The sequence below is a fragment of the Alligator sinensis genome, unplaced genomic scaffold, assembly GCF_000455745.1.
Source record: "Alligator sinensis unplaced genomic scaffold, ASM45574v1 scaffold1970_1, whole genome shotgun sequence".
Classification (NCBI taxonomy): domain Eukaryota; kingdom Metazoa; phylum Chordata; order Crocodylia; family Alligatoridae; genus Alligator; species Alligator sinensis.
Genome location: NW_005843362.1, coordinates 65,820 through 84,277, shown reverse-complemented (window position 1 = coordinate 84,277; position 18,458 = coordinate 65,820). Strand labels below are relative to the sequence as shown.

Sequence of the window (18,458 nt, the reverse complement as noted above, 5' to 3'; positions counted from 1 at the left end):
TGGCTGTGGCCGGGGGGGCTGAGCCGTGCAGCGTCTGGCTTAGCGGGTGATGAATGGACGTGGCTGCGGGGCCTGGCAGCGCGGAGCTGGGCGCTTTCCATTTTTAGTCAGTTGTCTCCTGCAGCTCTTGCTCCAGGCTTCCTTGCTCCCGCCCGCTCCCTGTCCCAGCCCCAGGTCCGCAGCGCTGTGCTGTGTCAGGCTTCCCGGTCCCATCCAGCTGCTGAGCTGTGAAACCACCAACGTTTCCTCGTCCCTGCCCCAGGGAAAGGATCTCCTCGCTGCGGGAGGTCTGCTGCTTGCCCTGGCATCCTCCCGGCTCTGTGGCCCTGACCTGATGAGACCTGATGACTCTTCGCCTTCACGCCGTCCCCTGAGTTCTGTTGCCTCGTGGGGCTGGGGCCGCAGGCTGGGGGCCCTAGTGGTACCTGTCCTGGGGGTGCCTCTCCCCTGCCTCAGTTGTGGGTTCGCCCCATGCCCACATTTCCTGAGAGCTGGAGCGTTTCTTTGAAGGCAGCTGCCGGGCTGTCCCCAGCACGTGCTCGGGCCCGGGGACTTCTGAAGGGGATCGCTCGCAGGGGCTGCCTGTCTGTGGGCAGAGGGGGAAGCTGCCTGGGAGGGAGGTGGGCCTGTGCTCCAGGCTGAAGGACAGGCAGATGCGTTGGTCTGTGGGCAGCGGCTTCGGGCCCTGACATGCCCTGCAGAGCTTGGCGGGGCCTTTATCTCTGCCCTTGCTGTGACAGCGAGGCGCCAGGTGAGGTGATTGATAGCTTCTCTCAGATGAAGGGCTGGGGGTGCATTTCCACGTGAGGGGTCTGGGCAGGTATGTGAGCCTGTTTCTGACTGCTCCTGCCTGGAGAGAGGCTGGCCGGACTCAAGGCAGCAGATTTGCTCACGGTTGCTCCTCTGTATGAGGGCACGGTCAGGTGGGCCAGCCGCCGTCGCCTTGACCAGAGCCACGTCCTGGCTGCGCCCCTCTAGGCACAAGACCCTCTTGTATGTTGGCACGGCTGCCCTGCTCCGCTCCGGCTGGGCTTTCAGAGGGGCGCCATCCGCCAGTCCCTTGGCATGCTGCTTGGCTCTTGTTGGCACCGGCGCCTGTGCAGACATGAGCTGTATCTCCACGGGCAGGAGAGCACGTGGGACTGCTTTGAGCTCTGCGGGGCAGCGCGGGGGCAATGGTGTTGTGCCACCAGAGCTTTGCCTTGCAGGGCTACAGGGCAATTGAGGCAACTGCTGTGGAGCCATCAGCAGTCCTGTCAGCTGAGGCAAGTGCTGCCCCTGCATGGGTGCTGAGCCCGCCTGTGCCCCCCAGCGGGGGTGAGGTTGCGCTCCCCTTCGCCATGTGTCAGGTAGAGTAGCGCCTGAAGTGTCGTGCTGCGCATCGTGATGTGTCTGCCTCGGGCTTGCTGTCCTGCTGCTTGTGCAGGGCAGGAGGCAATGCCATCGCAACAGCTTGGCAGCGTCGGATGCCTCCTGCCCCTCGTGCCCAGCTTTCAGGCCCTCCAGCAGAGGCTGGGGTTGCTTTCGCTTGCCCACGCTTCGTGATGGGGCCTTGGTGGTCCTGGCCTGGAGTTAATTTTAATCTTCTCCTCTACAACGGGGCTTGGCACAAAGTGACCTGGTGCCTCCAAGTGAAGGCTGTGGGGACTGTGTGGCTGAAGAAAATTGTGCAAGGCAAGGGCCTGGAAGCAGAGCGCATTGGCCCTCATGGGCAGGGGCTTTCCCGCTGGCCTGGGGAGGGCAGCTTGGCTCAGGTACATGGGGCAAATCCCATGGGGAGGAGACGGTGTCACCAGTGATCCTGTCCCAGGTGGGGAGACTCCGTTCTGTTGGTGACGGTGGCGCCTGGTAGGGTCCAGACTGGCTGCCTCGGGCACACATGCTGGTCTCCAGCTGGGGAGCGGTGCCGCTGCGGACCGCATTTGACCAGAGCAGGAGGGGCTGCTGTCCTGCAAAGCCCTGGGCCTCCCGGCAGATGGGCAGTAAGCCTGACCCTGTGGGCAGCTTTTGCTCTTGTTTGGGCTGGGGTTGGGTTCCTGCGCTCAGTGCTGATGAAGTGGCCTGTGTGGGACTGGAGGCTGCTCCGTGCTGGTCCTGGCAAGGCTGTGGCCTGCCGGGGCTGCCTGGGTCATGTGCTGCTGAGCTCCCTCCCCGGGTCAGAAATGCTACCCTGGGAAACAGGAAGGAGTGAGTCCTGTGTTGGAAGCAGCTCCGTGTCTCGTGCTTGGGGTCCGGGGACAGCTCGGCCAGAGACCTCTGTGGTCTCGGTGCCCCGCTACGTGCTCGGGAGCCGGCCAGCGCAGAGGAGCAAGGAGGAGGTGAGGGGCCAGGACTGCCATGCTTGCAGGGAGCCTCGTCAGGCCAGACCACCCCAGTAGCCATCTGAGCCCCTGGTGCTTGCCCCTTTTGAGCCATTTGTAGCTGCCAGCTCGGCAGGAGGGACGTTCCCAGCCAGTGCCCTGACGCCATGAGAGGTATTAATAACCACTTGTCGTGGTGAGCCAATTCCAACCTGGCCAAGTTCCCACTGGGTCTCAGTGGGAGCCGAAGCCAGCGTGCTGCACCCGACTCGTACCTGGTGCATTGGCACATCTCCTGGGAGGGAAGGGCGGGCTCCAGGACACTGGTGGGTGCTGCACCCAGCATTGATTGGAGTGACTTGCCCAGAGTCGCAGTGGGGAGCCATGTCAGGGTAGGGCCCAGGCCGGCAGGCTCTTCCTCCAAGGTCTGCACTGCTGCACGTCCGTCCCCTCCCTCCCCCAGCCCCGCTGGGGGCACGTCTAGGGCAGGGTTGGCCTGGGAGCAGTCACTGGCCGAGAAGATGCAGCTCTGCAGCACCAGTGCGTGTGCCTGGGCACGTTGCAGAGCAGAGCCCTCACTCCCATCCTCCCTGGTCCTGCTGCTGAGCTGCCCCCAGAGGCTTTGGGTACCAGCGAAAGCTACTGCTGATGGGGCTGGCCTCGTGTGGGTGTTGGAGCGCTAATCCCCAGACAACAGGCCGATTGTGCCCAGAGGAGAGGGCATGGGGTGGAGCACATAACTTCAGCGCCTCCCCGTGCCTTGGCTGTCCTGGGGGAGGGGAGACCATGGGACAGCAAGGGGACGCAGGCCCAAAAGGGGAAGTGCCATGCTGCTGCTGCGAGGAGGAAGGGCCCACGACTGCAGACTGCACTGTGCTGCTCTGCTGTCACGGGCGCGCGGGGTGTCGGGGCAGCGCCCCTGCCTGCCGCAGGCAGCTTGTGCTGTGGGGAGCCCGGCGGGTCCCGCCGCGCGCTCGGGGTGGGCCGTGCTTGCAGAAGGGAAGGCTGAGACTGTTCCTCCTGTTGCAGCTCTCAGATCTCCTGCCCCGGCTGGAGCGCGGGGTGAGGCCCTGCCGCGGCTGGCGGCTGCCCGACGACCGCTGCGGCAGGCCGGGCCTTGGCCCGTGGATGTGCCGGCAGGATGTCGGGATGCCTGGGCCATGGCTTCATCCCGCTGCTAATTCCATATTTGGTAGCAGCCACTGTTTACTCCCTTCTCTCGCTCCTGTTCTCCTTGGGGGGAGGGGACATATTTTCGGAGTCTTTAACATGGTGGCTGGAATCTGCTGGTTTCCTGATAAAGGGTCTGGAAGGGCCTGGGAGGGTGAGACGGACTCGGAGAGGGCTGTGGCACCGTGCAGCACAGAGAGACGGGGTCCTGCCTGTGGGACAGCTTCGCCCCTGCCCCTGGTGTAACCAAGGTCTCCCCCCCCCCCCCGCCCCATGTGAGCCTGTCCACTGTGGGGGGAGCAGGGTGGCCCCCAGGGCCGGGGCACACCATGTTCCCTTCCAGGTCAGGGGTCATGCGTGGCAGGGCCTGCAGCCCAAGCCTCTGGGCAGGATGTGGCTCAGCGTGGCTGGCCTCTCTCTGCGGTGCTGCTGGTGCCCGGGGGCAGTCCTGACCTGCCCCATGCTGTCGGAGCCCCTGTCTGAAACTGGAGCCAGCCGGCCTGCCTTTTCCCCCCAGCAGCAGTGCTGGGAGTGCTGCTCCTTGGCCCTGGCAGTCCCCAGCCCTCCACACTGAAGTGGAAGCAGTAGCCAGCTGCCTGGTGCGCTGCTGAAGGGGAAACCTCCAAGGCTGTCGCTTCCCTGCATCTGGCAGCCCCGTGGCTCTTCCACAGGCCTCCCGAGGAGCAGGAGGAAGTGCAGACTTCCGCGTTTTCGAGACCTCGGGTGGCTGGAGCCCAGAGCGGCCATGAGCCGTGTGAGCACAGCCATGCGTGGCTCTTGCACTGCCAGGGAAAGGCGAGATGGGAAGCAGAACCAGGCAGGTCCCCGATGGACAAGAAACGCGGAGCTCAGTGGTGAGGACGACTGCTGTGGTCACCTGCGAGGGACGACATGGGTTCTCACTCCCTTGGCATCCAACCACTGGCTTTTGGAGCGGGCTTTAGGCCCGCGGTCCTCTGCCTTCCTAGGCTCGGAGCTCCCTAGGAAATGCCAGCTCTGCTTTTCCTTCATTTCTCGACCACAGAAAAACCCCAATGGATCAGAGGATTTCTGTTTGAGCTCTTTGCACCTGGCCATCCGAGTAGTGTCCGGCACCCTTGAGAGGCTCTCAAGGCACCTCGGGATGCTGCATCTCCCTGGGTGAGGACCATGGCTGTTGGCCAAACAGTTGTCAGGCTCAATGCAGGGGCCTGGCTGAGAACAAGCAGCCTGTGACATTCAGGAGGCTGGACTAGTGACATAATGGCTCCTTCGGGCCTTAGGTCTGTATGCGGTTGCAGGGACTTGAGGCAGCGGCTCCTGGCATCAGCAGAGGGCTGAGCTGGGCACTTTGCTGGGCACTTGTGGATGAGAGGGAAGGGGAGCAGCCGTGTGCTGCGTGGTCGGCGCACGGCCTGTGCGGTCACTGTTGCTGTCAGAGGTACAGGCTTCCCGGGGAATAGCTCCTGCCTGTTGCCAGCCCTGCCCATCTGCCGTGCTGGTCTTGCAGTGTGATGCTGCAGTCGCTCTGCATGCCCTGGTCCCAAAACATGGCATAGGCGCAGCGCTGGGCTCCCAGGTGTGAGATGCCCCGGTGCCGCCCTCCCAGTTGCAAGGCTGTTTTTGCCATCCAGCTCCTGGCGGCAGCTGATTCCATGACGCCTCAGGCCCCCGAGGCTCGCCTCAGCCTTGGGAGCCCTGCGCTGCCCCTCACCAGGGCTTCGCGCCAGCCATCCAGCCTGCTCGCTTCTCATTTTGGTCCCGTTAGTCCAGTGTCGCGGGCTTCTGTGCTCTGGTCCCTCTGCTTGGGGATGGGCAGCGCTGCTGGGGGCTCCACACCCGGGGAGAGGGGTGGGAAGCTGCCTCCCTGGAGCAGCCCGTCATTATCTGTCTCCCTGTCGTCTCTGGTTCCAACCACAAATAACGGCGGAGCAGCTGCTGGAATGTGAGCCCGTCAGCACAGGACAGGCGCCCTGGCCCCTCGCCGGACCGGGCCAGGCAGGAGGTGTCTGCAGGACGCGGGGGCTGGCGCTGTGGCTGCGGAGCGGCTCTGAGGTGCTCCTCGAGGGTCTGAGCACACTCAGGAGCAACAGCCGGAGGGGTGGGATGTGGAGCTGCTGCTCATGCTGCGCTAGTGCCAGGCGGGTGGATGAGCAGCTCGGGATGGTGGTGGCAGGGGTTGAGCTGTCCCACTCCCCAAATCCTCCTCCTGTCCATTTGTTCCCTGTGGGACTGTTAATGCAGCTTCTGCACCCACCAGCTACGATCGGCGGTTGGCCGGGCAGCTTGCCCCATGGGCCTAGCAAGGCCATCCTTGCCCGAAGACCTAGCCCAGTCTGTTGAGACCCAAAGACCGGGCGTGACAGGCAGTGACCTCAGGGTCTGTGTCCTTTCGGCGCAGGCTGCAGTCCACGTGCTGCTGCAGGGCTCAGGCGTGGACTGTCCTGGCTTCATTCGCACCTGGCTGGGATCGCATGGCCCCAGAGCTGGTGACCCTTTTCTTCCCTGCCAGGGGCAGGGGTCGGACTAGATGGCCCACTGAGGTCCCTTCCGACTCTGTGAATCTATGAAAGGCAGCACAAGAAATGATCCTGCCTGGGGCAGCCCCCCCAGGGCTTTGTCTCCTCTTCCAAGTCCCAGCCTAGTGGCTCATCCATCCTGTGGCCCTCTGGGCCTCAGGAGGAGGCATCTGCATCAGCTCCTCGCCACAGCCCACAAAAGGGCTGATGTGGGAGGCTGCGTCGGGCACAGCGCACGCGTCGACGCCAGGTAACTGGCAGAGCCAGCTTTAGCCAGCCGTAGGGTCCCTGGCTCTCGACATCTTTGCCTGAAGCTCAGGCACCTGTAGCCATACGCGCGTGACTGGGCTCAAGGTGAGGGCAACTGGGTGAGGTTTTGGGGCCTGCGCACCTCCCTCTGGGAGCTGTGGATGCAATGCCTTTGCCAGGGTGCGTGCGGGTCTGTGCTAACGGCGGGTGCCATGACTCCACTCGCAGTGCCGAGCTGGTTGCTGCCTGTAGCCATGTGCAGGTAGGAGAGCTGCTTGCAACGAGCGTGCTACCCCTGCGCCCCGTCCTCACCCTGCTGCCCCGCTGAAGCTGGGAGGACTGTTGCGGGGCCGCGTCTTGCCCGAGTCGGTCGGGGTTTGTATCCGGCTGCCTGGAACGTTGCCCTCCTCAGGAGTTGTTTATGCTCTAAGGATGAAGGAAAATGGGTATTTAATAAGCCTTTGTGGGAGGGGCGTGGGGCAGTTGGACAAACACTGTAGGCATGTCGTGTTCCCTTTCCCCCAGAGCCGTCCCAGCCCTCATGCTCTAGAGAGGAATTAAAGCATTCCTGTCTCGTCGCGTGGCTGTCAGCTCGTGCCCTGGAGCCCTGGGGGCTCTAGATGCCTTTCTTCCACATTGGGAAGCAGGCTCTGGACAGCCATGGGTAGAAGGCAGGAAACAGGCGGGTGGTAACACAGCGCGGCTTGATCTCTCAGGGCACGTGTGACCATTCCCCAGCCCCTCACCTTTGCTATTAGTGACGGTCACTGGTTCTGAGCTGTCTTCTAGCCCCCCAGGCATGTCTGAGCTGTAGTAAAAACAAGGACGTTCCCAGACCAAAGGTTTGTAACTGGACCAAATTGCCTGCGATTGGGAAGCGCTGCTGTGCCCCATCATTGTTACAACCTGCCCTGTGTCAAGCAAGAGAAGGCTGTCCTCTGTCTTCCCCCAGTGACCTCCCTGCTATTGCCTGACCTCTGCCATGGAGCTGGCAGTACCCTGCCCTCTGCCATCCTGCCCACTCTTCTTGGGGTCCTGCACGCTAAGGTGGCAGGTAGAAGATGCCTGCACCATCCCCAGAGGCCTCCTGGAAGGAAATGCAAGTGCGTCCCCTCTGCAGCGCTGTCCTCTGCCATGGAGCTGCCTCTGCCCCAGCTTCCCTTGCCAGGTAACTGCTGGGAAGGTGAGTGCAAGCTGCTGGGGGCAGCTTGGGGAGGGGACAGAGACTTCCCACCTGCAACTCTGACCTGCACCCAGGCCCCTGCCGTGAGCTATCTGTCTCTGCCTATCAACAAACTATCATCGACTGACTTCTTTTTTGGGGCACCCACCTTGTTACCAAGGATGGTGCAGATCTGCTAGGCAGAGGCAGAGCTCTGAATCCAGCTGTTCTGTCTTTCTTTGTCACATCCCTACAATTTCCTGCCCCGTGCGGTGCTATCAGCTGCGACCTGGGTTGCTGCACTGCAGACTCGGGGAAGAATTTCTGGGGCTTGCATTTTAATAGAGGCTCAAAAGAGCTAGGAGCAATTTTTGATTAGATCGGGTCAAATTTCCGGAAGACCTTGCTGGCAGGGTCATGAACTTGTACACTGTCGGGTCCCATGGAAACCTCTTCCTGTTGCAGGTTTCGTGCTACACTAGAGCTGCAGATGTGAAGGGACTCCTCCGCACTGTGGTCAGAGCTCTCCGTGCACAGGGTGCAGACGGTGGCTCACTGGGCATGGGGCTCTGTTCCCCTGTTCTGCTCTTCGCTTCCAGCCTGACTCCCTGTGGGGTCAGGGGCCCGTGCAGCCCCAAATGTCTGGGTTGGGGCAGGTGGGTTGCTTGAAGCAGACGTCCTGCTGGGTTGCAAGCACTGGTGGTTTTGCTGCCCCTCTGAACAGGTGGTTCCAGGGGTGGTAGCTGACCATCAGTCTCACTCGCCTGGTCTCCAGCAGCTTCCGGCATCGCTTGGTGGCTACGTCCCCAGGGCTGTGTTCTGCTTTCACTTTTCGAGCAAGCAGCGAGCAGCTCCTGGTCACACCTGCGTGCGGTCTAGCTGCCTCTCGAGCGTGCAGCTTGTAGCTGTGTACAGGAAGGCACTTCTTCCTCCAAGCGCACTGCTGCGACATCTCACGCTCCACCAGCCATGTCGAGCAAAAGTCACCGCTGACACTTCTTGTTCTCGACTCGCTGTCCTGTTGCTGGCTGCGTGGCAGGGGCCCGTGGGGAGGGCGCACTGATCTTGCCTTTTCTCTGCATCTGATGCTGAAGAGGTGCTTTCTGCTTTCCCTGCACATTCCCCTGGCCCACCTCTGTCTGCACCTTCAGTTGATTTTATGGTTCATAAAAAGGGCTAGTTGGTGGTTGAGCAAAGGCAGTTCCTGAAGGTCAAAGAGCTTCAGCAGGCTCTGTCTTTCTGCCCTCCTGCTCTGTGGTCCCTGGTCCTGCACCCTTGGCGTAGGAGTTCCTGCTCCCTCCTGGACCCAAGTCCTATCCAGGCTGCCTGGACTCGACCACATTTCCTTGCTGCTGCAGCTGCCCCAGGCATCGGGGATTGCAGCCCAGGCTTGGGCCAGCACCAGGCTTCCTGCCTCCAGGGTCCGAGGCAGCTTCTCCCCAGGCAGGCAGGGATTGGGTGCGTGGGGCTGCAGCCACTGGGCTTCTCACTAGACCTGGGGTCTGCGTGGAAGCGTCTCCCGTGGCAGCAGTGGGTATTCTTGGCAGGGGAGCCCCCAGGGCTGGCTCGAGACATTGCTGGACCATCCTCACCCTGCACTGCCAGGTTCCTGCTGCTGCTGCTGGTCCTTGTGGTCTCTGACCTCAGCTGAAACACGTCCTCCGGCCACCTCTCAGCCTGACCCCGGTGGCAGCTCAGGGGCTCGCGTTAGCGGGCTCTGGCACTAGCCAGGGGTGTCAGCAGGTCTCTGGGGTCTGCCTCGTGACCAGCAGGCCCAGGGTGCACCTGTAACGTGGTGTCCTGGGCATCCCGGCCCCCACCTGACATGCCCGGGTGGCTTGGCCTGCATGGGAATCCCGGAGGACGCTTTCTGCCTTGCTTCAGGCACTGTGCATCAGGGCAGCCCCGCAGTTTCCATACCGTGAATCCCCGAGCCAGTGGGGCACATGGCAGGCATTTGCGGCCTCCTTGGCTGTGGGCTGCTGCGTGCACGTCTGGGGCCCCATGGATTGGGGCAGGCACAGCGCGTGTTGGGGAGGGGCGCATGCACGTCTCCTCACGCCGGCGTTGCTCTGGCAGCAGCACTACGGGCCCCGCTCCCTGGAGCCCAGCACGCTGCGCGGTGGCCCCACCCCAGGCTGGGCGCTGCATGGCTCAGGAATGCAGCGCTGGAATGCGTCCGTGTGGGATGGTGGGAGGGGCGCACGCTCAGCTCCAGCCTGGACAGCTGCAGGGCCTGTTCTGAGCTGCGGGGTCCCAGTGGGGCCAGAGCGGGGAGGCCTGTACCCCTGATGGTGCCCGAGCCTGGTGGGATCTTGTCCCTTGCACCGTCCTTGTCGCTCATAGACTCTATGAGCAGGGTCTGAGCCCTGCTCCCCTCCCCTTCCCATGGCCCCCAGGCTCAGGCCTGCTCCTGACCTTGCCGCCCAGCCTGGGTACCTCCCAGCCTGGACTCAGATTCAGATCATACTCGCCCCACCGCTAGTGGCTTGAGCTCTGCAGTCTTTTTGATTTGTAGATGCTCAGGTCGGAAGGGACCTCAACAGGTCATCGAGTCTGACCCCCTGCATAGGCAGGAAAAAGCGCTGGGGTCAGATGACCCCAGCCAGATGCCTATCCAGCCTTCTCTTAAAGACCCCCAAGGAGGGGATGGCACCACCTCCCTTGGAAGCCTGTTCCAAATTCTGGCCACCCTTACTGTGAAGAAGTTTTTCCTGATATCTAGCTTAAATCTGCTCTCCGTCAGTTTGTGACCATTGTTCCTTGTTTCCCAAGACGTGCCCTGGTGAACAGAACATCTCCGATCCCTTGCTGCATCCCCCTAATGAATCTGGAGATGGCCACAAGATCACCTCTCAGCCTTCTCTTGCGGAGGCTGAAGCGGTCCAGGTCCCTCCGTCTCTCCTCATAAGGCTTGTCCTGTAAGCCCCTAACCATACGAGTGGCCTCCTCTGGACCCTCTCGAGTCTATCAAGATCATTCTTGAAGTACGGTGCCCAAAACTGGGAGCCTCCAGGCCTCAGGCTTTGCGGCGGGGCTCAGTTTCTTTTTCCAGACTCATCCCTCATGGGGTCAGGTCCCTGGCCAGACATTACTGAACCGCAGCCCAGCTTGGAGGGCCAGGGAGGATCCCCATGCCCACCTTTTGGGGAGGGCGAGGTACAGGAGGCTGGTTGTAGGGGGCTGGGGCCAGGCTGGAGGCCGTGGGGATTTGGGTGCCCAGTGAGTTCTCTTGTGCTCTGGTCGGTCACGCTTCTGCTCAGACACAGCTGCGTCCTTGGGAGCAGGGAACGGGTGAAATGCCGCCGCACCCCCCCCCTTGTGCAGCTTGTCCGGGCCCCAGCGCCTCTGTCCGCTAGCGGACGGGTGCTGTACTGAGGTGTTTTGGGAGAGTGGAGGGCTAGGCACGATGCCCCAGGACACAGCCTGCCCGGGGGGCTGTGGGGACCGCGTGTCAACTGGCACCATCGGCACGGGTGCAGCTCATGCGGGGTGTCCGAGCGCGGGCCCCAGCCCCGTTCTGATGGGCTATGTGCTGTATTGTCATGTAGACACGTGTGTATACATTTGTGCACCTGTGCATGTGTGCTCCCCGCCTGCCCCTAACCACAGTACTAGTGCTGCCACATTCACCAGGCCTGGTGGGTCCCGGGGCAGGGCTGTGTCTGGGGCCCTGTGCTCCCTGCACAGCGCTGGGCAGCCATGTGAAATCCTAAGGGGCATGCCACGCCACACATGGGGCTCTGAGCCCTCCAGCTCTGTGTGCAACACCCTCAGCTTTTAGTAGTGCCAGCAGCTCGGGTTGGGGCGGCTGCCCACGGGGGCAGGTGTTTGCTGCCCGCCCAGGGGCTGCAGCTCGCTGCTGCGAGCAGGGCAGCACGTCCCGTGCTCCCGTTGCAGCGTCTGGGCCAGGAGGCGCGTGCCGCGGCCCCTCCCTGCTGCGCAGCCAGAGCAGGAGCCTGGCCCTGGGCGACAGGAAATGCGGAGGGTGGGGCAGGGCGGGGCAGGGGCTGCGTAGAGCGGGGCGCGGCTGCGTGCACTGCTCAGCGTCTGGCGTGCCGCTGAGGGCCTGAGACATCCTCTGTGCTGCCTTGGTGAGCTCCGTGCTGGCAGGGAGGGGGCATGGGCACGCAGCCCAGGGTGGGGACTCGGCACTGCTGGTGCCAGCTGTCCAGGGCTGTAGCCCAGGCCCCTGCTAGCCGGCGGGTTGCTGGTCAGGGTCCCAGCATGGGGTCTCTGGCTGCAGAGGAGGGGGTGTTTGTCCCCCTGCCCTGGACAGCTGTGCGACCCCTGAGTGTCCAGCAAGCTGGCTTGATGCACGTCTAGCAAGTTGTGCTGCTCCTCGGAACTGCGGCCCATGGCTATCCACACCCCTGTGCTGCCTGGGCCGGCTCCCTGCCTGCAGGGAGGGTCCTGCACCACCCCAGCACAGCTGGGTCCTGCCCCCCACCCACTGTCAGGGTTTGCAGCCCTCTACCACTGTCCCACCCCCATGCAGCTGTGCCTGTCCTTGTTCTAGTGCCCTGAGGTTGCTTCGAGTTGTGGCCACCCCTCGTTCCCCACTTCCTGGCCCAGGAGCACGTGGCTGCTCCCTCCATCACAGTCTCTTCTCCATGATCCCTCATGCCTAGGAAACGTGGATGTGCCAGCACCCAGGGGGCTCCTGCATGGTGATGGCCACGGCCCAGTCCTGTCCCTTGCTCGTAGGACTGAGCAGCCGGGTGTCAGCGCAGGACCCTGATGGGGTGAGGGGCCCTGCTAGCACTGCCATGAGCTCGGTTTTCCTCCCGTGGTTGCTTTGTCATGGTCTCTGGTATTTATAGCTTGTTCCTTGTCACCCTCCACTCTTAGGGGCTGGGCTCACACTTCCTCCAGCCGGCACACTCGTGGCTGGGTGACAGTGGCCATCACTGCTCTTGCGCCGCTGGGAAGTGGTCTCGGGGTGAAAGGAACTGGTTGGTCCAACCCTAGATAAAGCAACTTGAGAGCCTCTGGGCAGGTGGCCCTGTGGGGGCCCTGTAGCTTCCGAGCGCTCCTGCCTTCCCCTGTCCCCCAGGCTGGGCCAGGCCGGGGAGGTCTGCATGCCCCCTCCATGCTCCTCAGGTGACAGGAGGCAAGGAGTGTCCTGAGAGCCAGTGCAGGCACCTCATCCCCCTGGCAGGGGCAGGGACAGGGCCCTGGGCCTGGTCTGCTTCCCGGCCCTTCACTTCCTTCCTCCACTGGACATCTCATGGGCTGGTGGATCTGAGCATGGGGCCAGGGCCAGGACCTCATGGCTCTGCCCTGAACTCAGTGGCTTTTGGGATGCTCTTCCCCTGCCTCAGTCTCCCCGGGGAGCTTTGTTGCAGCTCTGCTATACAGCCCCTTCCCATGCAAGCCTCTCAGAGCAGCCAGGGCTTGGGATAGGGCTGGAACCCTTCGCTGAGGGGGATCTCCCAACAGCAGCAGCCCCTTGCTGGGGTCTCTGATCCCGGGCAGGGCCATGACACGCTGTTAGGTCAGTTGTTGCCCTGCTGCCAGGCAGAGAAGGGCCCCACCACCAGCCGGGGTGGGGTGAAGGTGGTGACCACTGCAGGGGTCTCCTCAGCAAGGCCGCTTGCTCCTGTGCTGTCCCTGGGGGGCAGGGAGGGGCCGGTGCAGGGGCTGCACCTGGGGCAGCTGTGCTGGAGCTGACCTGGCTGCGACTCTCCATTGCAGGTGAAGCAGGAGCGGGGTCCTTCCAGCCGCCACCATGGTTGCCCTGTCACTGAAGATCAGCATTGGCAATGTGGTCAAGACCATGCAATTTGAGCCCTCCACCATGGTGTATGATGCCTGCCGGATGATCCGCGAGCGTGTGCCGGAGGCACAGATGGGACAGCGTAAGTGCAAGGGCCCCGAGGCATAGAGGGCAAAGGCCTGTCCAGCTCCGCACCAGGCTAGGATGCTGCCTCCACACCAGGCTGTGCAGCGCAGCAACAGGGCTCCCACCCAGACTGGTGAGGGGTCTCACCTCACCAGCAGGACATTCCCTTGCTCCCGTTATTCCTCCTCATGTCCCTGAGCTGCTGCTGAAAGGCCCTCATCTTCCTGGGGCCGGTGCCACCCAGGTGCTGCGGGAGGTGGCTGTTCTGTCCCGACTCAGAGACGCACTCACCATTTCCAGCCAGACAGGTTGGGCAGCACCTCAGGAGGTCATAAGGTACCCCGATGTCAGGCCACACGTGTACACCGGGGACACCGGTGCTGCCCAGGGTTCTGAGTCCAGCAGATGGAGGGAGAAGCTGAGGCTTGGCAGATTCAGGCTAAGATAGGAGGCAGCTGTGAGGAAAGACCCTGATTTCAGCGGCAGGGCTGGGTCAAAGTCACAGAGCCACAGGGCTGGCAGAGACCTCAGAGGTCACGTCTACCCAAGCCCTGCCTAAGGCAGGATCAGCTCCATCCAGATCAGCTCAGACAAACTCTGTGTCTGAGCTCGGAGCAGCACAACACCGTCACCCTGACACAGCCTGGCATCGTCCCTGCCCCTGGACAGCACTGGGGCAGGGGCAGGGGCAGGGGCAGGGAAGGCAGGGGGCACGCCAGATGTCCACCCTGATGCTGCAGCTCCTGAGTCTTGCAGGCCATGGCTCCAGCCTCTCTCCAAAGAGGGGCGCATGGGCCATCCGGACTGCTGGCCGCTCCACGGTGTGGGGAGCAGTGCCCAGCGCCATGTCTGGATCAGGCCAGCTCCACTCACCTCTGGGTCATGGAGCTCTGGCTTGGGGCACAGCTGGGAGCCCCAGGGCACAGGAGGGGTCAGCCGCCCTGTCCCGCACCTCCAGCCTGCCCAGCTTCAGGGAGCTCTGCCACTTGGCATCTGCTCTGCTCTCCCCTGCTTGGGCTGTGGCAGCTAGCCATGCTTACCTGCGCTCCCCCTGACACCTCCCTGCCCTGTGTACTCCTGGCCACGGGAACTACCTGGCTTCTCCCTCCCGCCTGCTGCTCTCGGACAGAAATGGGGCTGCAACGCTAGCTCTTTCTCTGCTCCTGCAGCTGTGCTGAGCACTTGCTCCCTGGTCAAGGTCAATCTCAGGCTGCTGCTCCCTGGCCCCGTCTCTCTGCTTCCGCAGCCTTAGCCCTCCCATGCCTGCAGGCCCCTGGGTGGCCAGAGGGTGAGGCTCTCGCTCCACAGATTCTCTCTTCTCTCCTGCTCAGCGTATGGGGTTCCTGCCAGCTCAACCTCTTCTGCAAGCCTGGCCCTCCCCCACTGCCTGGTGCCCTGGCCACGGTTGTGTCTTGATTATGCCAGCAGCCAGGCTCCTGCCCCTCCCCAGCTGCGTGTGCATTTCTGCCTCCCCAGCGCAGCTTCCCTGATGCCCTGCGACACAAAGCTGGGTTCCTGGGTCGGGCACCCCCAGCTCCTCTCTCTCCCCCTGTCCCTGCAGCTCAGGCCCTCCTCCCCATGGCTCCCTGCACCAGGTTTGTGCCCCATTTCCTTCAGGGGACTGATAAAGCAAAAGCGTGTCCCTGGGATTGTCCTGCTCCTGGGCACCCTGCAACAGGACAGGTGTGGGCTGGGAGATGTGGGAGCCCGTGCCGCGGGTGCAGAGCTCTGAGACAGCTCTGGGCAGAGCCAGCGACCAGGCAGAGCCCCTGAGGGACTGGACGGAGGGTGGGGACAGGTCTGGAGTGCCGAGGCAGCTGGGCATTGCTGTCCCGTGGCCCCCCAGCAGCCCCAGGATGCGGCGTTCTTTGCTCACTCTCTCCACCACAGGTCTTATGTTTCATGGTTAAAATTCAAGCAGGCTTGCTTTCATCACTGTGTCCCATTAGCGCTCCCCCTCGCTGCCTACATGCCTCCCCGCCCTGCCTGGCCTCGCCTACGGACACCTGAGCACGGTCCTTGTCAGCCCGAATCCCTGGGGAGCCTCTAAGCCTGGCCTCACCCCTCTTTCCCACACCTGCCCTGTCCCCTCCTCATTGCCCCCGAGGCCCCTTCCCCTCACCCTGAGCCAGCATGGTGGAGCGATCAAATCTGTGGAGTGATTGTGCTGCCTGTCTGCTCCATCCCCTGGGTCACAGGTGGGAGCTCCCTGGCAGCACACCCCTGCACAGCACCTCCCTCCCCGGGGCAGGAGCAGGCAGACAAGAAGTTATGCACGCACCAACTGACCTGCGCTTCCCTATGGCTCCCCCTCTCCCCACACAGCAAAGCCACATCAGCGTTTTGTCCATCCTCAGCCTTTGTGTCCTGGGGGAGACCCTGCACCCCTGGGATGTGTCCCAGGCCCCCTGGCAGGGTGGGGCTGGGCTGTGCCAGGCCTGGGAGCCCTGCACTGGGAAGGCCTGTGCTCTATCTTTCAGCCAGTGACTTCGGGCTGTTCCTCTCGGATGAGGACCCAAAGAAAGGCATCTGGCTGGAGGCTGGGAAGGCGCTGGACTACTACATGCTGCGCAACGGGGTGAGTGCCTGGGCCTTGCCCCCACCCCACTCCATGCAGTGGGGCAGGGGCGCCGCCCCCCCCCCCCCCCCCCCCCCACTCCAGCTCTGGGCTGCCCTTGCCCTCTGCCAGCCCCAGCTCCTTGTCCCTCACGCTCCTCTTTAGTAATGGTTCCCTGGGGCGAGTCGGGGGGGCGCACTGGGTGGGGCAGGGGGCCAGTGCTGAGCCAAGCCACTGTGGTGTGCCTGCAGGACACCATGGAGTACAAGAAGAAGCAGCGGCCCCTGAAGATTCGCATGCTGGACGGCACCGTGAAGACCGTCATGGTGGATGACTCCAAGACCGTCACAGATATGCTCATGACCATCTGCGCCAGGATCGGTGAGGGCATGATGGGCTGGGCGGGGAGGGCAGGGCGGTACCCGGCTGTGGGTGCCAGGGACGGGACAGGAGGCTCTGATGCCCCCCGCCCCCACAGGCATCACTAACTATGATGAGTACTCGCTGGTGCGGGACATCATGGAGGAGAAGAAGGAGGAGATCACCGGGACCCTCAAGAAGGACAAGACCCTACTGCGTGATGAGAAGAAAATGGAGAAGCTCAAGCAGAAGCTGCACACGGACGATGAACGTGAGTGCCCGGACCGGGCAGGAGGGTCCAGGGTGAGGGTGTGGGGAGGCCCATTCCTGGGCACGTGCCTGTCCCACCTCACTCAGTGCCCTGGCAGTGCTCTGGGCATCCCCTGGTTCCCGGGCTGTGCCTGGCTGACCCCAGCACTTCCTGCAGTGAACTGGCTGGACCATGGGCGCACGCTGAGGGAGCAGGGCGTCGATGACAGCGAGACACTGCTGCTGCGCCGCAAGTTCTTTTACTCGGACCAGAATGTGGACTCTCGCGACCCCGTGCAGCTCAACCTGCTCTATGTGCAGGTACCCCCACCCCCACCGGGGCCCTGTGCCCCTCACTACGGCCTGCCTACAGAGACAGTCCTCAGCTGCAGCCCTGGCACCGAGCTCCCCAGCCACCCCAGGTCCAGGTCCAGCCTTCCCCGTGCCTGCCAGGGAACCTCTCCTGCCCTGGCTGGAGGTCAGAGCAGCCCCCAGCCCGGGCTCAGCCATCACCCTGCTGTGCTGCTGCTCTGAGTGCAACCAGTCCCACCTCCAGCACTCCTGCAGTTGGCCCCTGGGCCACCAGAAGGGGCAGGTATGGGGAGCGGGAGCATGCTCCCAGCTTTCAGGCCCGTTCTGGTCCCGCCTGTCCAGGTGGCTCATACCTGGGCATCCCCCACCTGCTGCCCCAGGCTAGGGAAGCCCACGCGCCTCTCTTGCCATGTGAAGCCTGGCCCTGGCCACACATGCGGAGCGCCTGCAGAGCAGCTCAGCCCGGGCACCCCTTGCCCTCCTGTCAGGCTGCAAAGCCTGGAGGGTCCTTCCCAGAGAGGCTGGGGGGTAGCAGGCTCTGTGATGTGCTCAGTGCTGTCACCACAGAGCCCTGCGGCCAGGCTGCCTCTGCCTGACTGGGATGCAGCCCCTGCCTCGCAGGGCCTCACTCACCCTCTGCTGCCTCCAGGCCCGAGACGACATCCTTAACGGCTCGCACCCCGTCTCCTTCGACAAGGCCTGTGAGTTCGCCGGGTACCAGTGCCAGATCCAGTTTGGGCCCCACAACGAGCAGAAGCACAAGCCGGGTTTCCTGGAGTGAGTGCCTGGAGCTGGCCGCTGGCCAGCCCAGCAGCGCGGGACGGGGGGGCAAGAGGGCTCCTGAGCACCACCCTGGCCCAGTGCCCTTGAGTGCCTGCCAGGGCAGGGAGCACATGCCTGCTTCCTCAGGAGCATCTGTGCACCCCGGGTGCAGGCCTGGTGTGGCCTAGCCGGTGAGGGTACCTGTGAGGGCCTGTGCCCAGGGCTGTTGGCATATGCCAGGGGCTGCTGCTTCAGGGACCCTGCACTGCCTGTGGCCACTGCAGGTGTCTGTTCCCTCACACCCATGTTGCCCCGGCCCCGGCCTTGCAGGGCCAGGACACCCTGGGGCTTATGCCAGCCCTGGTAGTGATGGCCTGCCCCGTGCTTTCTGCAGCCTGAAGGACTTCCTGCCCAAGGAGTACATCAAACAGAAGGGAGAGCGCAAGATCTTCATGGTGAGTCTGCAGGGCAGGAGGGCAGAGCGCCTGGCCCTGGGGCCCTACCTGCCAAGCTGCAGTCGAGGGCCACGGAGGAGCTGGCAGCCCTGGGCGCACACGTGCTGTGCTACAGCGAGTCTTGGCTGAGGCTGGGTGGAGGCCTGGTGGAAGGTGGGGGAGCCTGCTGGGGACCAGAAAAGGGTGTGGGAGCAGGTGGGCCATGGTGGCCCGGGGAGGCAGGGCAGGGAGGGCTGGAGCAGTGGGGTAGAGCAGGGTGCAGCCAGGGCTTGGGGTGACAGGGCCTCTCCCATCTTTGTCTTTTGCAGGCCCACAAGAACTGCAACAGCATGAGTGAGATTGAGGCTAAAGTGCGTTATGTGAAACTCGCCCGGTCCCTGAAAACCTACGGGGTCTCCTTCTTCCTGGTCAAGGTGCAGCAGCAGCTCCCTTACCCTTCACCTCCCATGTCTTCCCCTCTCACCCTCTCCATCCCTGGGGCCAGGCAGTGTTCTCCTGGGGCTGGGCTCTGGGCATCCCACTGTCCAGCGAGGCCCTGG

General features: G+C 63.3%; 3 protein-coding genes across 10 annotated transcripts in view; 1 reads left to right on the top strand and 2 right to left on the bottom strand.

The window, feature by feature from the left end:
- Positions 1–1,314, bottom strand: part of LOC112548644 (serine/arginine repetitive matrix protein 1-like) — a 1,605-nt gene extending 291 nt beyond the window's left edge. The window contains exon 1 of one of the 2 annotated variants that reach the window (XM_025194984.1): positions 13–1,314. In XM_025194984.1, the coding sequence (XP_025050769.1) occupies positions 40–1,284 (1,245 nt within the window). In that variant the 5' untranslated portion in view covers positions 1,285–1,314 and the 3' untranslated portion in view covers positions 13–39. The remainder of the gene's footprint in view (positions 1–12) is intronic. The other variant, XM_025194985.1, reaches the window with a different exon arrangement.
- A 239-nt stretch (positions 1,315–1,553) lies between these two features.
- Positions 1,554–3,490, bottom strand: LOC112548645 (transcription initiation factor TFIID subunit 4-like). Its single transcript, XM_025194986.1, has one exon. The coding sequence runs from the start codon at positions 2,644–2,646 to the stop codon at positions 1,579–1,581; it is 1,068 nt and encodes a 355-aa protein (XP_025050771.1). The 5' UTR covers positions 2,647–3,490; the 3' UTR covers positions 1,554–1,578.
- TLN1 (talin 1) overlaps positions 2,195–18,458 on the top strand; it is a 45,283-nt gene continuing 29,019 nt past the window's right edge. For 2 of the 7 annotated variants that reach the window (XM_025194982.1, XM_025194981.1), the window contains exons 1-8: positions 13,077–13,240; positions 15,705–15,802; positions 16,033–16,162; positions 16,260–16,412; positions 16,569–16,711; positions 17,352–17,479; positions 17,859–17,919; positions 18,228–18,332. In XM_025194982.1, coding sequence (XP_025050767.1) covers positions 13,111–13,240; positions 15,705–15,802; positions 16,033–16,162; positions 16,260–16,412; positions 16,569–16,711; positions 17,352–17,479; positions 17,859–17,919; positions 18,228–18,332 — 948 coding nt within the window. In that variant the 5' untranslated portion in view covers positions 13,077–13,110. Of the gene's footprint in view, positions 2,319–2,341; positions 2,475–11,454; positions 11,474–12,004; positions 12,125–13,076; positions 13,241–15,704; positions 15,803–16,032; positions 16,163–16,259; positions 16,413–16,568; positions 16,712–17,351; positions 17,480–17,858; positions 17,920–18,227; positions 18,333–18,458 lie in introns of those variants that run through there. The other 5 variants (XM_025194978.1, XM_025194976.1, XM_025194980.1 and 2 more) reach the window with 5 other exon arrangements.